We start from the raw sequence: 18,252 nt of genomic DNA on the forward strand, positions 1-18,252 counted from the left end.
TTTTAATGATCATTTACCAATGTTCCCAATAGTGTGACTTTGGATTTTCTTAATTTTTTTGGATTACGTTCTAAAATGAGCTGAAAAAATGGACAGACGTTATGAATTTGCAATACATTCATCATGATGAGTCCCACGCAAAGGGTAACACCTAAGCCACCCATTCTATTTTGGTTGGGTGTGGGACACTTGTCATCATCAGTTAGCTCATCAATCTACATTTCCTAAGGATCAACGGCCTATTTAATGAAAGCCATGGACGTGTTAATACTCATTCTCCTATCTCCCCCATCTTTCTTCCTGTAGAAATTCCAAATAATATCTAGTTCTATTCCTTAAATAAAGAAAGAAACCAATGGCGGACGAGGTTTGTGAAATCTCTCCTCCCTTTACTTTCTAATGTCATTACACATGCATGCATATATAAGATGAACCTTTTTTTTTTTATTTTTAAATTTCTTATTATTATTATTATTAATTTTTCTATATTTTTTTTTGACCAAGTTAGATAAAGTGACAGTTGATGTTGTAAGATGATTTATTGAAATTGTTATAATTATCTTTGAGATTTGGAGATCTTTTCTTGTTATCGAAATGCAAATTACATTGATTTTAAATTATTTTATAAAAAACTACTTAATTAATATGAGAATTTCATTCTGATATCCTTTTTAAAAAACAATTCAAAAAGCTACTTCATAGTTGGTATAATTATAATTCCACTACCTTCATCACGGCCACTATGCTAGCAAAAGGATCAGTGGCTTAGATGGCTCTATGCCTCCGTCATGATGTTTGTTGCGTATATAGTTTTTATTTATTTATTTATTTATATTAATTACATGGTGATGCCTATGTATATATTTGATCTATGCTGCTCATCCATTCTACTCGTTCATTTTAGTGCATGAGCTAAAAAATAGGCAGAACCAAAGCTCAAATTTGCCATAGAAGTTAGCTGATATTTGTGTTTACCCTTCATCTATGACTCCTTGACCTTTTGAATAGGTTGGATGGCAGATACACATTTCTGTGAGCCATGATCCACATTTCAGCTTTCAATGGTGGACAATATTATCCCCTTGTTTTCTATGGTGTGGTCCACTTGAGTTTATAATCAACCTCAATTTTTGCTTCATGTCTAAAATGAGTTGGAAAATGGATGAATCGTGTGGATCAAACACATACATCATAGTAAGCCTCGTAGATTTATTCAAACACAATCCTTATCAGATCTCATGCATATAATCATGTTTTTGAAGCCTATTAAAAAGGTTATTTGCTCTTTATCAAAGCTTGTGAGACCCATCGTAAAAAAAAATAAAAATTGGGCCCTATAATCCACCCCAACTACTAAGTGCGTCAACCCATGCTAAGCAAATAACCCAAAAAGCAGCTCCATCTATGATTCAAGTGGACCACTTTATTAAAAAAAATTGTACGGGGCTCCTCTCACCCTCCAAACTATTCCCATTACATTGCCCATGCTAAGCAAATAGCCCAAAAAGCAGCCCCATCTATGATTCAAGTGGACCACTTTATTAAAAAAAAATGTCGGGGCTTCTCTCAGCCACCCTCCAAACTATTCCCATTACATTGCCCACGTGAATCATGGTTGAGTAAGATTTTCAGGCCAAAAGCCTAAATGTTTGTGTGGAATTTAATGATTGGTTCGGAGTTGAATTAGTATAATTATCATAATGGGCCTATAAATATCAAAGGTGGACATTTCCTGCCAACTGTTTTCTTTGGTGTGGCCATTAAAATCAAGGGTCAGGCCCAACTCCTTTTTTCCCCCTTAGGCCTAAGATGGGACTAAATACCTAATAGTCGGAGTGGATGTTACATAAACATCATGGTGAGCCGCGTCCTGGCAATTTTTTTATTCTAAATAATCTCTCCGCATAATAGGTGGGACGTGTGGATTTGATTTTTAGCAGGCCAGCATGGTGCGTGCGTGTGTGCGTGTGAGAGAGAGAGAGAGAGAGAGAGAGAGAGAGAGAGAGAGAGATCCACTCCAAGCGTCAGATGCATAATCCTAGCTAGTTTAGGTCCAAAGACCAACAATTCAGAAAATTTGGGATTTTGGTGGGGCACACCAAAGAAAACACAGTTGAGAGATCAACGTCCACCCTTGATTTTTAGAGGGCTCAATGTGATGATTATACGAAATCCACTCTAAATATTTGATTCTACAAAATTTTAGGCCTGGGTCTAAATTGGCCATGCTAGAGAAGTAGTTTGTAGGGTGATTGTTGTTTTATACATTTATTTATTTAATTTTTAAATCACCCAACATCTGTCGGATGTCAAATTTCATGGAATTCCGAGTTTCCATCTACACAAATCTCAGTAGCAGTAGCATTCGAACCAAAAACAAAAAGAAAAAAAGCAAAAAAAGAAGAAGAAGAAAAAAAAAAGGCTCATTATTACTCTATACATTGTTTCCAACCTGATGACTTACCTTAATCACAAATGGGGGTGACTTGGGCCCTTGGCCTAAACATGAGGTGAGGCACTTGGTGATTGGGGTGGATTTTACATGAACATTATGGTGGGGCCCACTCAAGCAGCCAACCCATTTTATAGCACCTACTCAACCTATCCATAAAAAATGTAAAGAAAGGTCTAATGATAATTATACAGATAAATGAGGTAGCTTTTTAAAAACCTTTTTAGAAAGGACCCAAATATAAATAATTCTATTAATTAGGTTGTTTTTGTAAAATTCCCTTGATTTTATAACTTAGTTCTCTTTACTCCCTCTCCCCCCCCCGCCCCCCCATCTCTCTCTCTCATTGGGGTTATGATTATTTTTCCTTTTGTTTGATTTAAAACCACAATTATATCCATTTTGCAGCCTGGGTTTCCCAATTTCCTCTCTCTCTCTCTCTCTCTAACTTGGTTATTGATTATTTTCCTTGTGTTCGCTCTTATAAAACTACAAATTTCTCCATTTCACAAGTTGGGTTTCCATTTTACAACTACAAATTCCTCTTTCTCTCTAACTTGGATTTTGTTTTTCTTATTTAAATATAGACATCAACATTGGTGTTGAATGTTGATCTTGACTACCATCCCTGCAAGACGAAGATGAGAAAAGTTCTTCGGAAATTCCTTGGTGAGCTCTCTCTCTCTCTCTCTCTCTCTCTCTCTCTCTCTCTCAACTAGATACATATGCGCACCCATAAATGGGGAAAACTAACTCGAGTTCTAGCTTCACTCGTCACCAATCTTTTATAGTATGTGGGGGCTGATTTTATAGTAGGGGAATGAACAAGTGAGACATCCCCAACATGAATAGCTCGGATCTCCTGCATGCATGACAACTGTCACAATGCCCCCTCCACAAATGCTACCAACATCACACTTCCCAGCCATTATTTTACATCCCCTTTGCATGGGATTACTTTAGTCTAATAGCTATAAGATTATTATACTAAAGTAGTCAGATTTGTACCTTATTCTAGCAATACAAACCATTTAGGGAATTTGACCGTACTGACCTCGAATTTGGTCAAATTACTTAGAGAGGTACTACTTCCAGATATCCCATGGGTGGCCTTCTGATAACTTTTTGAAATTCTTTCGAACGAAAAGGCCCTTATCCTTGGTTCAGAAGTCGTACAGTCCTCGAGTGAATAAGAAGTTATCTTTTGTCGCAACCTTGAGAAAGTGTGACATGGAAGGAAGCATTTATGAGCTTGGGAAGGGCCAAATGTCGCCTTTATTCACCTGTTACAGAGTTTCTTCTTCTTTTTTCGTTTTACTAGAAAAGTGAAGATCCAGGGACCAACTGCCAAAGAGGGACGCCGTTTCTCCTTGTCACGTGAAGTGAGCTTATTGTAGGGCACACCTTGATCAAACCTCCACCATTGATAGTAGAAAACCACGACTTCATGTTTTCAAACCTTCCACCCTTCAAGAAATCAAACCTTGACCACTGACAGTGACAACCACAACCCTTCACGTTGTCAAACTATGACCCAGATGAAGAGTCGTGGTTCACATGCACATTGGATCATAGTTGTTATGTTATAAGGATTGTGCTTTTCACATGCACATGAGTCCTGGTTAACATGTTACATGGGTTGTGGTTGACAGATGTTATGGGTCATGGTTGTCACGTTATAAGGATCGTTCCTTTCACCGCCCTGTGCAAGGCACACCTCGTTTGGCTCATAACTTTGTATCATGGTTGTCGTGTTACATGGGTCATGTTTGTCAAGCTATATGGATTGTGGTTGTCACGTTATATGGGTCGTGGTTTACATGTTACACAGGTCGTGGTTGTCACAGTATATGGATCGTGGTCATCATGTTATAAGGATTATGTCTTTCATTGCCCTGTGCAAGGCCTAACTCGTTTGGCCCACAACGTTGTATCATATTTGTCACGTTACATGGGTCGTGTGTCGTGGTTGGCAATTATATGGGTCGTGGTTGTCATGCTGTATGGGTCCCGATTGTCATGCTATATGGGTCGTGGTTGTCATGTTATACGGATCATGCCTTTCACTGCCCTGTGTAAGGCCCAACTCGTTAGGCCCAAAAACTTCTATCATGATTGTCATGTTATATGGGTCGTGGTTGTCACAGTATATAGATCGTGGCTTCTAGTTGTCATGGATCATAGTTTTCATGTTATATGAGTCATGGTTTTCATGTTACATGGGTCATGGTTGTCAGCTATTATGGGTCGTGGTTGTCACGCTATATGGGTCGTGGTTGTCAACCACGATCCATTGTGCATGTGAGCCATGACCCATTGTCCATGACAACCAGGACCATTTTCTCTTCATAACCACGACCTTTCATACTGGCCTCGATGCATCAAAAGTTATATGGTTTCAGAGTACGGAAGAAGAAAAAGTTACTTGTTTTAAGCATGAAAAGGGCGAGCTCTCAGTCCTAGCGGGGGTGGGGGGATGAATAGGACTATGCCAAATAAAAAATAAATGTGGAATATAAATGGAGATAGCTAAATTAAATAACAATCTTAATTGCAATAGTATTGAGAAGTTGATTCAAACGTCGTTCAAAGGACAACCTTACACCAAAAACCAAAGTTTATGGTAGGACAACCTGATGTCTTGAACTCGATAAGGATAAAAAACCTAAACTAAAACAAGAAGCAATAGAAAGAAATCTAGCTATTACAACATCCACCACTTGTACATGAAATAGATACAAGCATTCACCACACATACAACATCATCCACTAAACTCCAAAAATTATAGCAGTTCGGCGTGTATACCAACTGTTCTCAAACAGCCACACCTACTCCACTCCCAATAATCACAACCCAGGTGATATTGGCTTTCACTATGAAAGAAGGTTTTCCAAGGTTCACCTTAAAACCTTTACAATTGCGTTTTCAATGTGCTACCATAATTAAAAATCTCACGCTGAGATTTTCTGGCTATCTCAGTCAAAACCACAATAGAGATTTTCTGGTAATCTTACAAACCAAAAGCAATTTAAATAAAATACTTATCTGAAGATTCTGCTTAATATAGCCTGGTAGAACCGCTTCTTTTGAAGATGTAGATGTCCAATGTTCAATCACACATATAGAATGGTTCCAGGTCTAAATGAATTTTAAATTAATCCAACTTTGGGCTACTTAGATTTAATTCCTTGGATCTCAAAAGGGGTAGAGAAGAACACCCTTTTTTATAAAATCAGATTGAAGCAAAAAGAGATTAAGAAATTAGAAATTAAAAAGTTATAAAAAAAACCTTAATTTACCGGACAATAGCTTGACAATCATGAGGACCTTTCTCTCAGAATGAAGGCTTGATTTGGATTTGAATGAATGAAAAAAGCTGAGAAAAGTCCTCTATTTATAGGTTGAAAAATGGTTCCCTCGATTGGTCTAAGGTCAGCTTCGACTGGTCCAAGGAACAACCAAAATTTAAAAATTCTAGTGCGATCGGATAAAACCGACTCTCAACTGGTCGAGCATAGCACTCGACTACTCGAGTGGAGCCCAAAATACTTGTTGGAGTTTGAGTCGAGCCCTGCTCGATTGGTTGAGCCAGTGTCCATGACTGGTCGAATAGGGTGCTCGACTGGTCGTGACCCTACCAGAAAATTTTGAAATTTTGCAACAAATCCTAGATTGGTCGAGAAAAATCCTGAACTAGTCAAGCCAGAACCTGGACTAGTCGAACATAGACTAGGACTAGTCAAAATAGAGCTTATAAAAAGGATAATAACCCATACTAAATGTGCAATATGAATGACCTAAACCTAAGGTCTTTCTAGGGTCATTTATACCTGAAATATTGAACATCGAACTTGTAGTTTCAGTTGCTTCTGATTGATCTTCTACTTGATGTACTTGAAGCTTTAACTTGATCTTGACCATGTAGTGCACTTGGACTTGATCTTGCATTTGAAGTAGCACTTGAACTTGGTCTTATACTTGAACTTGAACATGCACTTTAACTTGAACTTTGAAATTGACCTTAAACTTGAACTAGAAGTAGCACTTGAAGTTGAAGTTACACTTGAAGTTGAAGTAGCACTTGAAGTAGAACAATCTTCATGACTTGAGTTTTGTAGCACATCTTTTTATAAAGGTGAACTTTCCATCTTTGAAAAAGTCCATCATACAAAAGTGGTTTGTCACTACGAAATTTGACAACTCAGGGTGCTTGATATACATCATAGTACTTACAGAACAATCTTAAGAATGTCATGTGGACGGAAGCCTTTTTGAGCAATGGATCGTGGTTTCATCTAGAGTGGGTTGTGGTTGACAACACAATCCAACGTGGATGAAAACCACGATCCAATGTGCATGTGAACCATGATCTAATGTGCATGTGAACCACGATCCTTCATTTCTGCTACCTTGTATTCATCTGTTAGTGGCCTCCGATAAGTATCAGCTCAATGGATCGTTATTGTCATGTAATTAATAGCATTGTTATAATATTAGGATTCAATCTGATATTATGTTATGTGCCCTAGCCCTAATAGTAATAACATTATTATATAATGTTATATGGGTCGTGGTTGTCATGTTATATGGTTCGTGCTTTTAATAGCCATGTGTAAGGCCCGACTTGTTAGGCCCCAAGCTGTTGCATCGTGGTTGTCATGTTATATGGGTCGTGATTGTCATGTTATATGGGTCATGGTTATCATGTTATATGGATCTTTCTGTTCATGGCTATGTGCAAGACCCAATTCATTGGGCTCTAAATTGTTGCATCGTGGTTGTCATGTTATATGAATTATGGTTGTCATATCATATGGATCGTGGTTCTCCTGTTATATGGGTCGTGGTTGACATGTTATATGGATCGTGGTTGTCATGTCATATGGATCATGGTTCTCATGTTATATGGGTCGTAGTTCTCCTGTTATATGGGTCGTGGTTGACATGTTATATGGGTCGTGGTTGTCGTGGGTCATGATTGACTTGTTATATGGGTCGTGGTTGTTGTGGGTCATGGTTGACATGTTATATGGGTCGTGGTTGTTATGTTATATGGGTCGTTCTTTTCATTACCATGTGCAAGGCCCAACTCGTTGGGCCCCAAACTGTTACATCGTGGTTGTCATGTTATTTGAATTGTGGTTATCATGTCATATGGACCATGGTTGTCATGTTATATGGGTCATGGTTGTCGTGGGTCGTGGTTGACATGTTATGTGGGTCATGGTTGTCATGTTATATAGGTCGCGATGCACCATACCTTGACCATGGTAATAGCGCCACATTTTTTTCCATGAAATCGCATTCATTTCACTACTTCCCCGTAATCCTGAAAAAGGGCTCAACTAACATAAAAAAATCAATAATTGCACCGCATCCTAATCACATTAACCACTAGATCACCAGCCTATACAAGTGGTATTTGGATTTTAAATTATTTTCACAAGCCAATCTGAACTAGAATCCCTATCGCAACACCTTAAACATTCATGGATTTCTTTACTCTTTCAATCAAAATAATGGAGGAGATATTCGAAGAAGGCATTGAGTCCTTCTTATGTTCTTCCTTTATGGGTGATCCCTTTCCTTTCCTTAGGGATATTGTTAATATTCCTGAAGATTAACGGCCTCCACAGGAAATTTCGAAGATCATTTCAGAACCCCGGCAGCTCGGAGATAATTTCTCCAAGGCAGACAGAGAAATTGAGCAGTATTCTTTTGTTCTGTCTCCCCTGTCGGCCCTTAGTGTTAATTGCAGGGCTCTGCCAGCCTGCTCTGAAGCAGCTGGGAAGAACAGGCTGCACTGTACTCACGAGTAGGACTTTAACAAAAAAAGGCTGCACTGGATCGAGAGGTGCAACGCGGCAAAGGAAGTGAAAGCTGAGGCCATTAAAAGATTTGAAGACTTAAATCGGCCCACTCTTCTTCTTCCTTGTCATGTTCTTCTTCTTCTTCATCTGCAAACTTCTTGTAATCAACCAAAATTTACTTGTTGATTTTCTAGTCATCTTGCAGAGTTCACGACACTTTGCGGATGACAACCACGATCCATTTTCCATCTGAAACATAATTAATGAATGGATCATTTTTGCCATCCATAAATGGTCTTTGTTAATCCAGTTTGGATATGGACCAAGATCCATTCCACCGTGGATGACAACCACGATTCACGTAAAAAGATAACCACGACGCATGTAGCATGACAACCACGACCCTATGTAACATGGTAAGAGTCATGGTTGTCATGTTATATGGGTCGTGGTTATCATGGGTCGAGGTTTTCCTGTTACATGGGTCATGGTTGTCATATTATATCTATCATGGCTGTTATCCAAGATGGGCATCCCCCAATTTGTGGGTCCCACACTGATGCATGGGTATAATCCATGCCGTCTATCCTTCCTGTTATGTCATCTTAGGGTTGTCATGATGCATGGTTCCTGAATGTGATGATATATTGGTTGTGGTTGTCATGTTATATGGGTCGTGGTTGTCATTATATGGGTCGTGGTTGTCATGATATGTGGGTCATGGTTGTGACGATATATGGGTCGTGGTTGTCATATTATATGGGTCGTGGTTGTCATGTTGCATGGATCGTGTTTATCAGTTGTTATGGTTCGTGGTTGTCATATTATATGGATTGTGGTTGTCGTGTTACATGGATTGTGGTTATCAGTTGTTATGGTTCGTGGTTGTCATGTCATAACCACCTCAGACCGTCCGTTATCTGTGCGACGACCAGCTCATTTTTCTCTTTCCGATCAGTACTCATGTTGTCATATAAAGTGACATCTCTCTTCTTCAGAGAAACAACACCCATTAACTAGTGTTGTCCCCTGGCATTGAAAGGGACGTATAACTGTTAAGCATAATAAATACGACAATAGTTAAACTCATGCCTTTCTAAGATGAATAATATCATTTAAGTCCAAGTACATATGTAAGTAACTAAGATCCTACCACTTTATATTTCCATAGAGGCTTTACTTTACCTTCACCGTCGACTATAGCTATAAGATTTTCATTCAATTTTTCAGACTTCATGACTTGTTGATCCTTATGGTTCCCAGTTCCATAAGTGCACACCAAGTCAAGTTGAATTTTCATGATTTTCTATTGAGATATTGCAGTGTTAGAAACATTAATAATTAATGATATTTTAATGAAAACTATGGCCCTTAAATTCACATTACCGTAAATAGTGACGGGACGAATGCACAGTCCTGTCTATGGCTCGATCTATTTTCTTAACGTGCTGATAGGTAGTTTAAGTATATATCGATGACCTATGTAATGAGGAAAATGTGTCATATAATATTCATACATTGATATTAAATAAAGAAAGAGAAAGGATAAAAACTTACCTCAAAGTTAACCCATGAATTCAAGTCATAGATGCTTTTCAACCACTGTTGTGAACCTAATTATCTAATTTGTCTCAACTTGTTATCTTTGGCATAAGTTAGAGCTCGGTGGGGATCCACGTACCCCTAACGACTCTCCTTTACAGGAGAAGAAGTTGAAGCCGTGTATGGAGAAGACAAAAATTTCGAGGCCAATTTATTGTGTTGTGGCCTAGGTACATCCGCAGTAGGAGTAGCATCCACCATAGTTGCAACTGTTGTACCCATTGATTGTCCTCTCCCTTCCTCACTCATTTGTGAAGTACTGATATTGAGCTATAATAAAATTACATATTATTATGCAATTCATAACATAATGTCTATTTAAAAATTAAAACAAATACAATTTCATATACATTTTTCTTATTAACTTCATCCTTTAGCAGGTTCATCTCCTGCCTTAATGAAGCATTGTACTCTTTCAGCTGCTTCATTTCTACTTCGACTATTTGCATCAAAGAGATTTTTTCCTATAATACAATAACATAATATTTATGTATTTCAACATGTCATGTAGGGAAATGAGAAGAGGATGAACCACGATCCATTATGATAGAACCATGATCCACTATGGACAGATACCACGATTCATTGAGAATTTGAGCTGTGACCCTTGAACTGGATCGTGGTTGTGATTCACATTTGGCTAGGGTCGTGGATCGTGGTTGTCATCCATATAGGGTTGTGGTTTAATATGGACGGAAACCACGATCCGTTCGGAATGTGAACTACGACCCTTCAAATGGAATGTTGTTGTCATCCACATTGGGTCGTGGTTGACAACCATGAACCATCGTGGGTGAACCACGACCTAATGTGGATGAAAACCATGATCCACTATGGATGATAATCACGATCCATGGTACCTAGTAACAACGACACAGTCGAAGGATCGAGGTTGTCAACGATAGTGGGTCATGGTTCACATCTATGATCTACTTTGAGTGATAACCATGACCAATTATACATGATAACAATGATTTAATATTGATAGTGACCACGATCCTCACCTGGATCGTGGTTGTCATCCAAACTGGGTCGTGCATCAACTATGACCTAATGTGTATGAAAACCACGACCCATTGTGGATGGCAACCACAATCCATTGTGGATAATCACGACCCATAAAGGGACACAACTACGACTAAGTAAGGATTAAGATAAATTCAATTCCATTTACCTTCGATGCTTGGAACTCCTCTCTCAGCTACTTAATTCTCTCCAGCAGTTGTGCATTCTCACATCTGAGAGGGCTTGTTGAAGGGATTTTGTCCTGTAATAAAATCATATATTATTTATGTATCACCCAGATGATGGTCGTGGTTGTCATCTATCACTCAGATTGGATCGTGGTTGTCATCCACATTGGGTCGTGCATCAACTACGACCCATTATGAACAATAATCATGATCCTTGTCTGGACTGGGCATATCAACCACATTGGGTCGTCTTTCATAACCACGACCCATATAGCATGACTAATACAATCCATTGTGGATAATAATCATGATCCACTGTAGAAGATAACCATGACCCATAAAAGAAGACAACTATGACCAAATAAGGATCAAGATAAATTAAAATTCATATACCTTCGTAGGTTGGAATTCCTCTATTAGATGCTTCATCTACACCCGTAGTAAAGCATTGTCATCTTTAAGATGGCTCATCCCATCCTCAACAGTTGTAGTTGTTGTTGAGCTGTTGACTTGTGCTATGATCGTATATTAGAGGACATTACATTCATAGTGACTTGTATCTCCTCTCCAAAAAGGAACACAGCTATGACCAAATAAGATTCTGGATAAATTCAATTTCATATACCTTCACTACTTGAATATCCTCTTTAAGCTGCTTCATTTGCTCATGCAATGAAGCATTCTCTCACCTGAGAGGGCTCATCGAAGGGACATTATCCTGTAATAAAATCAAATATTATTTATGTATTTCAATGTCTTTTTCAATGAATTCAACGACTACCCTTCCTGGTTGTAAACCATAACCCACTATGGATGATAACTACGATCAAGAAAATGGTCGTGCTTATTATGAACAATGGATCGTTGTTGTCGTCCATATTGAGTGATGGTTCAACCACAACCCACTTCGGACGGAAACCATGTTCCATTGGGAATATGAACCATGACCCTTCATTTGAATCGTGGTTGTCATCCACATTGGGTCATGGTTCACTTCCATGAACCATTGTGGATGAAAATCATGATCCACTATGGATGATAACCATGATCCACAGTTCATACAAACCATGACCCTTTTTCATAGTAACCACGACCATGGTCTGGATCGTGGTTGTCATCAATATTGGGTTGTGTATCAGCCACGACCCCTGGTGGATGATAATAACGATCCATCTTTGGATGATAACCAAGACCCAAAAAAGAACACAACAATGACTAGATAAGATTCAAGATAAATTCAATTTCATATACCTTCATTGCTCGGATCTCCTCTCCAAGTTGCTTTATCTACTCCTGCAGTGAATCATTATCTCCTCTTAGAGGGCTCATCGAAGGGACTTTATCTTATAATAAAATCATATATTATTTATGTAATTAAATATCTTTTTCAATGAATTCAACCACGACCCTTCCTGGTTGTGAACCACAACCCACTGTGGATGACAACTATGATCAAGAAAAGGGTTGTGGTTATTATGAACAATGAATCGTTCTTGTCGTCCATATTGGGTCGTGGTTCAACCGCGACCCACTATAGATGGAAACTAAGTTCCATTGGGAATATGAACCACGACCCTCCATTTGGATCGTGGTTGTCATCCACATTGGGTCTTGGTTCACTCCCACGAACCATCGTGGATGAAAATCACGATCCTCTATGGATGATAACTACGATCCATAGTTCGTACAAACTACGACCATTTTTTCACAGTAACCACAACCCTGGTCTGGATTGTGGTTGTCATCAATATTGGGTCGTGCATCAGCCACGACCCAATGTGTATGATGACCACAACCCCTGGTGGATGATAACAATGTTCCATATTTAGATGATAACCACGACCTAAAAAGGAACACAACAATGACTAGATAAGATTCAAGATAGATTTAATTCATATACCTTCATTGCTTAGATCTCCTCTCTATGCTGCTTCTTCTGCTCTTGTAGTGAAGCATTCTCTCCTCTCAGAGGGCTCTTCGAAGGGACTTTATACTGTAACAAAATCATATATTATTTATTTATTTCAATATCCTTTTCAATAAATTCAACCACGACCCTTCCTGGTTGTGAACCACGACCCACTGTGGATGACAACTACGATTAAGGAAAGGGTCGTGGTTATTATGAATAATGAATTGTTGTTTTCATCTATATTGGGTTATGGTTCAAGCATGACCCACTATGAACGGAAACCACGTTCCATTGGGAATATGAACCACGACCCTCCATATGAATCATGGTTGTCATCCACATTAGGTCGTGGTTCACTCCTATGAACTATCGTGGATGAAAATCACAATCCACTATGGATAATAACCATGATCCACGGTTTATACAAACCACGACCATTTTTCCACAGTAACCACGACCCTGGTTTGGATCGTGGTTGTCATCAATATTGGGTCGTGTATCAGCCACGACCCAATGTGTATGACAACCACGACCCCTGGTGGATGATAATAACGATCCATCTTTGAATAATAACCATGACCCAAAAGGAACACAACAACGACTAGATAAGATTCAAGATAAATTCAATTTCATATACCTTCATCGCTTGGATCTCCTCTCAATGAAGCATTCTCTCCTCTCCAAGCTGCTTCATCTGCTCTTGCAATGAAGCATTCTCTCCTCTTAGAGGGCTCATCGAAAGGACTTTATCCTTTAACAAAATCATATATTATTTATGTATTTCAATATATCTTTTTTAAGGAACTCAACCACGAACCTTCCTGGCTATGAACCATGACCAACTGTAGATGACAACTACCATCAAGACAAGGGTTGTAGTTATTATGACCAATGGATCGTGGTTGTCATCCATATTGGGTCGTGGTTCAACACACCCATGAATCTTCGTGGATGAAAATCATGATCCACTATGATGATAACCACGATCCACAGTTCATAAAAACCACGACTTTTTTTCACAGTAACCATGACCCTAGTCTAGATCGTGCTTGTCATCAATATTGGGTCGTGCATCAGCCATGACCCAATGTGTATGACAACTATGACCCCTGGTGGATGATAACAATGATCCATCTTTGGATGATAACCACGACCCAAAAAGGAAAACAACAAAGACCAGATAAGATTCAAGATAAATTTAATTTTATATAACTTCATTGCTTAGATCTCCTTTCGAAGCTGCTTCATCTGCTCCTGCAATGAAGCATTCTCTCCTCTTAGAGGGCTCATCGAAGGGACTTTGTCCTGCAACAAAATCATATATTATTTATGTATTTCAATATGTTTTTTTAAGGAACTCAACTACAACCCTTCCTGGTTGTGAACCATGACCAACTGTGGATGACAACTACGATCAAGAAAAGGGTCGTGGTTATTACGACCAATGGAATGTGGTTGTCGTCCATATTGAGTTGTAGTTCAACACACCCATGAATCGTGGATGAAAATCACAATCCACTATGGATGATAATCACGATCCACAGTTCATACAAACCACGACTTTTTTTTTTCACAGTAACTACGACCTTGGTCTGGATGATAACAACGATCCATTATGGATGATAATTGAAAAAGGCGAGTTAACAGTCCTAAATGAGAGGAGGGGGGGGGGTAAGACTGAAATAATAAATAAATCAGAATAAATTACAGATCTTAATAACACTAGTATTGAAAAATTGATTTAAACTTAGTTCGTACGATAACCTTACACCAAAAATAAAGTTTTAGGTAGGACAACCTGATTTCACGAACGTTTATAAGGATCAAGATCTCAAACTAAGCAAGAGACAAGAGAGCTATCTATTACAAACATTTACCACATTTGCATAAATTAAATTACAATCATTCATTACAGATATACAAATTAAACATTCACCACAAACACCATGAGTTATAGTGGTTCGGTGTGTACACCAATTGTTCTCAAACAGCCACACCTCTACTCCAAATAATCAGTACCCATGTGATATTGGCATTTACTAATAAACAAGGTTTTTACAGGTTCACCATAAAACCTATATAGTTGTGATTTTAGAAGGGCTATTACAAACAAAACCCCACATTGAGATTTTCTGGCTATCTTAGTAAAACCAATACAAGAGATTTTCTGGATATCTCAAAGAAACCAAAATACAAAGATATATAATGATACTTAACTTCTCTTTAAAGTCGTTCTTGATGTAGACAGTAGAATCGTTTCGCTTGAAGTAGAATGTTCAATGTCCAGTAACATAAATAAGGGTTCTAGGTTCTAGATTAATTTTAAATTAATTTAAACCGCAGGCTACTTGTTCAAATTCCTTAGATCTCAAAAGAAAAGTGATTACTCTCTTTAAACATAAGATTCATGAAAGAGATCAAGGAATAAAAGCAAAAGTTATATAAATAAAAATATAAAATACCGTACAATAGCTTAATGATAGTGGGGACTTCTCTCTTTCTAAGTGAAGGATTTTCTTAACTTGGATGAGTAATTTCAGAGTTAGAGAAGGCCTCTATTTATAGGCTAATATGTTGTTGCTTCAACTCGTCTAAGATCTAACCAAATTTCAAATTTTGGGCACGATCAGATAAAACAGTTTGTCGATTGGTCAAGGGCTCTCTTCGACTAGTCGAGCATGGGCTTTGACTGGTTGAGGGTGTTAAAAAATAATTGCTGTACTTCGAGTCGCAAGAAAGATGCATTTTTTGAGTTTTGAACTTGAACTGGTCGAAGACAATCTTAGATTGGTCAAGCCACAGCTTAGACTAGTCGAACCAAGGCTTAGACTAGTTGAAGTAAAGCCTAATCAAGGTATAAAAATCCATATAGGTTTATCACTTGAGAGCACCTATCTCTAAAGTCTTTCTAGGGTTAATTATACTTGAGAAAACTGGACATTGAAGTGTAAAGCTTGAATATTCTACTTGAATCTTCAATAGTGCTTAGTTGATCTTCTACTTGAAGTGTAGTCGAAAGTGGAGCTTGATCTTCTACTGGAAGTGTAGTAGAATTTGAATTCACTTTAGCTTGAACTCTCCATCTTCATGACTTGTACTTGTGCTTGCACTTTCCAACTTCATGGTTAGTACTTGAAGGTGAACTTTCCATCTTGATTCACTTGAAGGTGGACTTTCCATATTGATTCACTTGAAGGTGGACTATCCATAAGTTGTTTTGTCCCATCGAAATTTGACAAACAAGAGTGCTTTATACTTTATAGCATGTACAATCTCTCTCTTTGTCAAATTCGTGAGAAAACACTTAGTACAATATTTCTACTAGCCCCCCTCAATGCTATTCCCCCACAATGTGAGCTTCTCGGTGCCTTGTACAATACCTGTATTATAACATATACTTCCAATACACAACTCCAACAACATTTTCTATTCCATACATTCATCATATCAATCATATTCATTTATCAAATTCAACAATCCATATTCATCAATCCAATCATATTCTAGGTAATCTCTCCCCCCTTTTGTCACAAATTAACAAAGGAAAGAGCATGTGAACATAATATAATTGAACAATAAGAACTAAAAAATGCATAACTAAATCATGAGATGAACATTATAATTCAGTCCAGAAAAGGAGTAGTGAAAGCATCATAAAGAGAGAGTATAATCCAAAAGTTAACAAGTCGACCAACCACATAATGAAAATTAATACAACATAAGTCAGCTAGGAAGATGCATAACAAGCAAACTAATTAGACCCAGAGAAAGATGGAGGAGGTATAGAAGGATCAATTTGGTGAAGTCCTTTGGTAATGCGATAAAAATATTTGTACATGTATTTCATTAAAGCTTTGTGACTTTCAGCCAAAGTATCCTGAGATACCTTCAACTCAACAAATTTCTCCTCTAAAGATTTAAACCAATCATCAACATGAGAAGGCTGATAATTAGGATCAGCTTCATCGTCCGATTCTAGCTTAGCAAAAATGCCATCCATGGATGTGTCCTCAGGCAAAGGAGCTTCCTCTTCTCCTACTTCATCCTCATCTCATTGGCTAGGCAGGTAGTCTAAATTCATCTTGTGAATGTTCGTGTCATCAAATGGAAGGACTGCCTCAGGTGCCTCAGTAGGAGGAATGACAACATTATAATGAATGATAAGGCTTATCATAAGATAAGTAAAAGGAACAGACCCATGGCCAGGATGAATATGAAATTGAATAATTATGTGGCAAATCAGTGAAGGAGGATAGATAGGAATGCTGGACACAACAACATGAAGAACACGGGACATAAAGGGCGTAAGTTCAGACTTATTCCCAAACTTAGGATAGACATTGGAAGTGAAAATACGATGAAGAACTCTCTATTTGGGCAACATCTGATTACCAAAACTCCATTCGGCATTAAACCGACACAATTTACGGATAATTTTCTGACGTTCAATTTCATTCATTCTTTCATTAAGGGTAGGCATGGGAATACTTTTATCATTGAAATTAATGTCCATTAACCCTGAAATAAGATGCCTATCAATAGGGAATGTCCCTTCTCTAAAATTAATAGAGAATGTTAGATTATCTAGGGACACTTCACTAATCGAAGCATACATCCCTTGTTCAATAGAGCGGTATGTCGTTCCGCCCCAATTAAGAATGTTTTCCCAACCGATAGTGGTAAGGATAAGGAGATGGAATGAAGCAATATGATCAACGTTAACTATCTTCTCTATGATAATTTCCCGATTGCGAAGATCCCTAACATATTCCGAATCTTCTTCGGGAGTTCTTAGGGTTCTAAGCCTAACTGGAGTCGGCCTGGAGGAAGACCCACCCCCACACGTGGGGCCTACCTTAATGAGAAGAGGATTGGCGGGTGTACATCACACCAACTATATAATTCACGCAGTGAGGTCAGCAAATTCCGCGGGACCCATCAGATGTGTGGGTTTCATCCATGCTAACCGTCCATCCTGACGGTGTGACTCCACATCGTCCATTTAGTTGGTGGGCCACATGTGTGGACCCCACCATGATGCATATGTCATATCTATACCATCCATCCATTTTTGGTACCCATGGGACCCACTCCACACGTGTTGCACGTGTGGAGGTGGGGGCCACATTGATGTATGCATTCTGTATCCACGCTGCCCGTTGGAGGGATGGTGGATCCCAGCAGCATTACTGTTGTACTAGCGACAGTTCTATGGGTCCCACCTGTTAATGTTAGCAAAAATTCTGTGGGGCCCAGTGTTGATGTATGGGTTTCATACACAC

At 38.5% G+C, this 18,252-nt stretch overlaps 1 protein-coding gene across 1 annotated transcript in view; it reads left to right on the plus strand.

Annotated features, from left to right (window-relative positions):
• The first annotated feature begins 275 nt into the window (after positions 1-275).
• LOC131229555 (protein PYRICULARIA ORYZAE RESISTANCE 21-like) overlaps positions 276-18,252 on the plus strand; it is a 46,169-nt gene continuing 28,192 nt past the window's right edge. The window contains exons 1-2 of the mRNA XM_058225549.1: positions 276-367; positions 3,040-3,121. Coding sequence (XP_058081532.1) covers positions 356-367; positions 3,040-3,121 — 94 coding nt within the window. The 5' untranslated portion in view covers positions 276-355. The remainder of the gene's footprint in view (positions 368-3,039; positions 3,122-18,252) is intronic.

This window comes from Magnolia sinica, chromosome 16 (assembly GCF_029962835.1).
Source record: "Magnolia sinica isolate HGM2019 chromosome 16, MsV1, whole genome shotgun sequence".
NCBI lineage: Eukaryota > Viridiplantae > Streptophyta > Magnoliopsida > Magnoliales > Magnoliaceae > Magnolia > Magnolia sinica.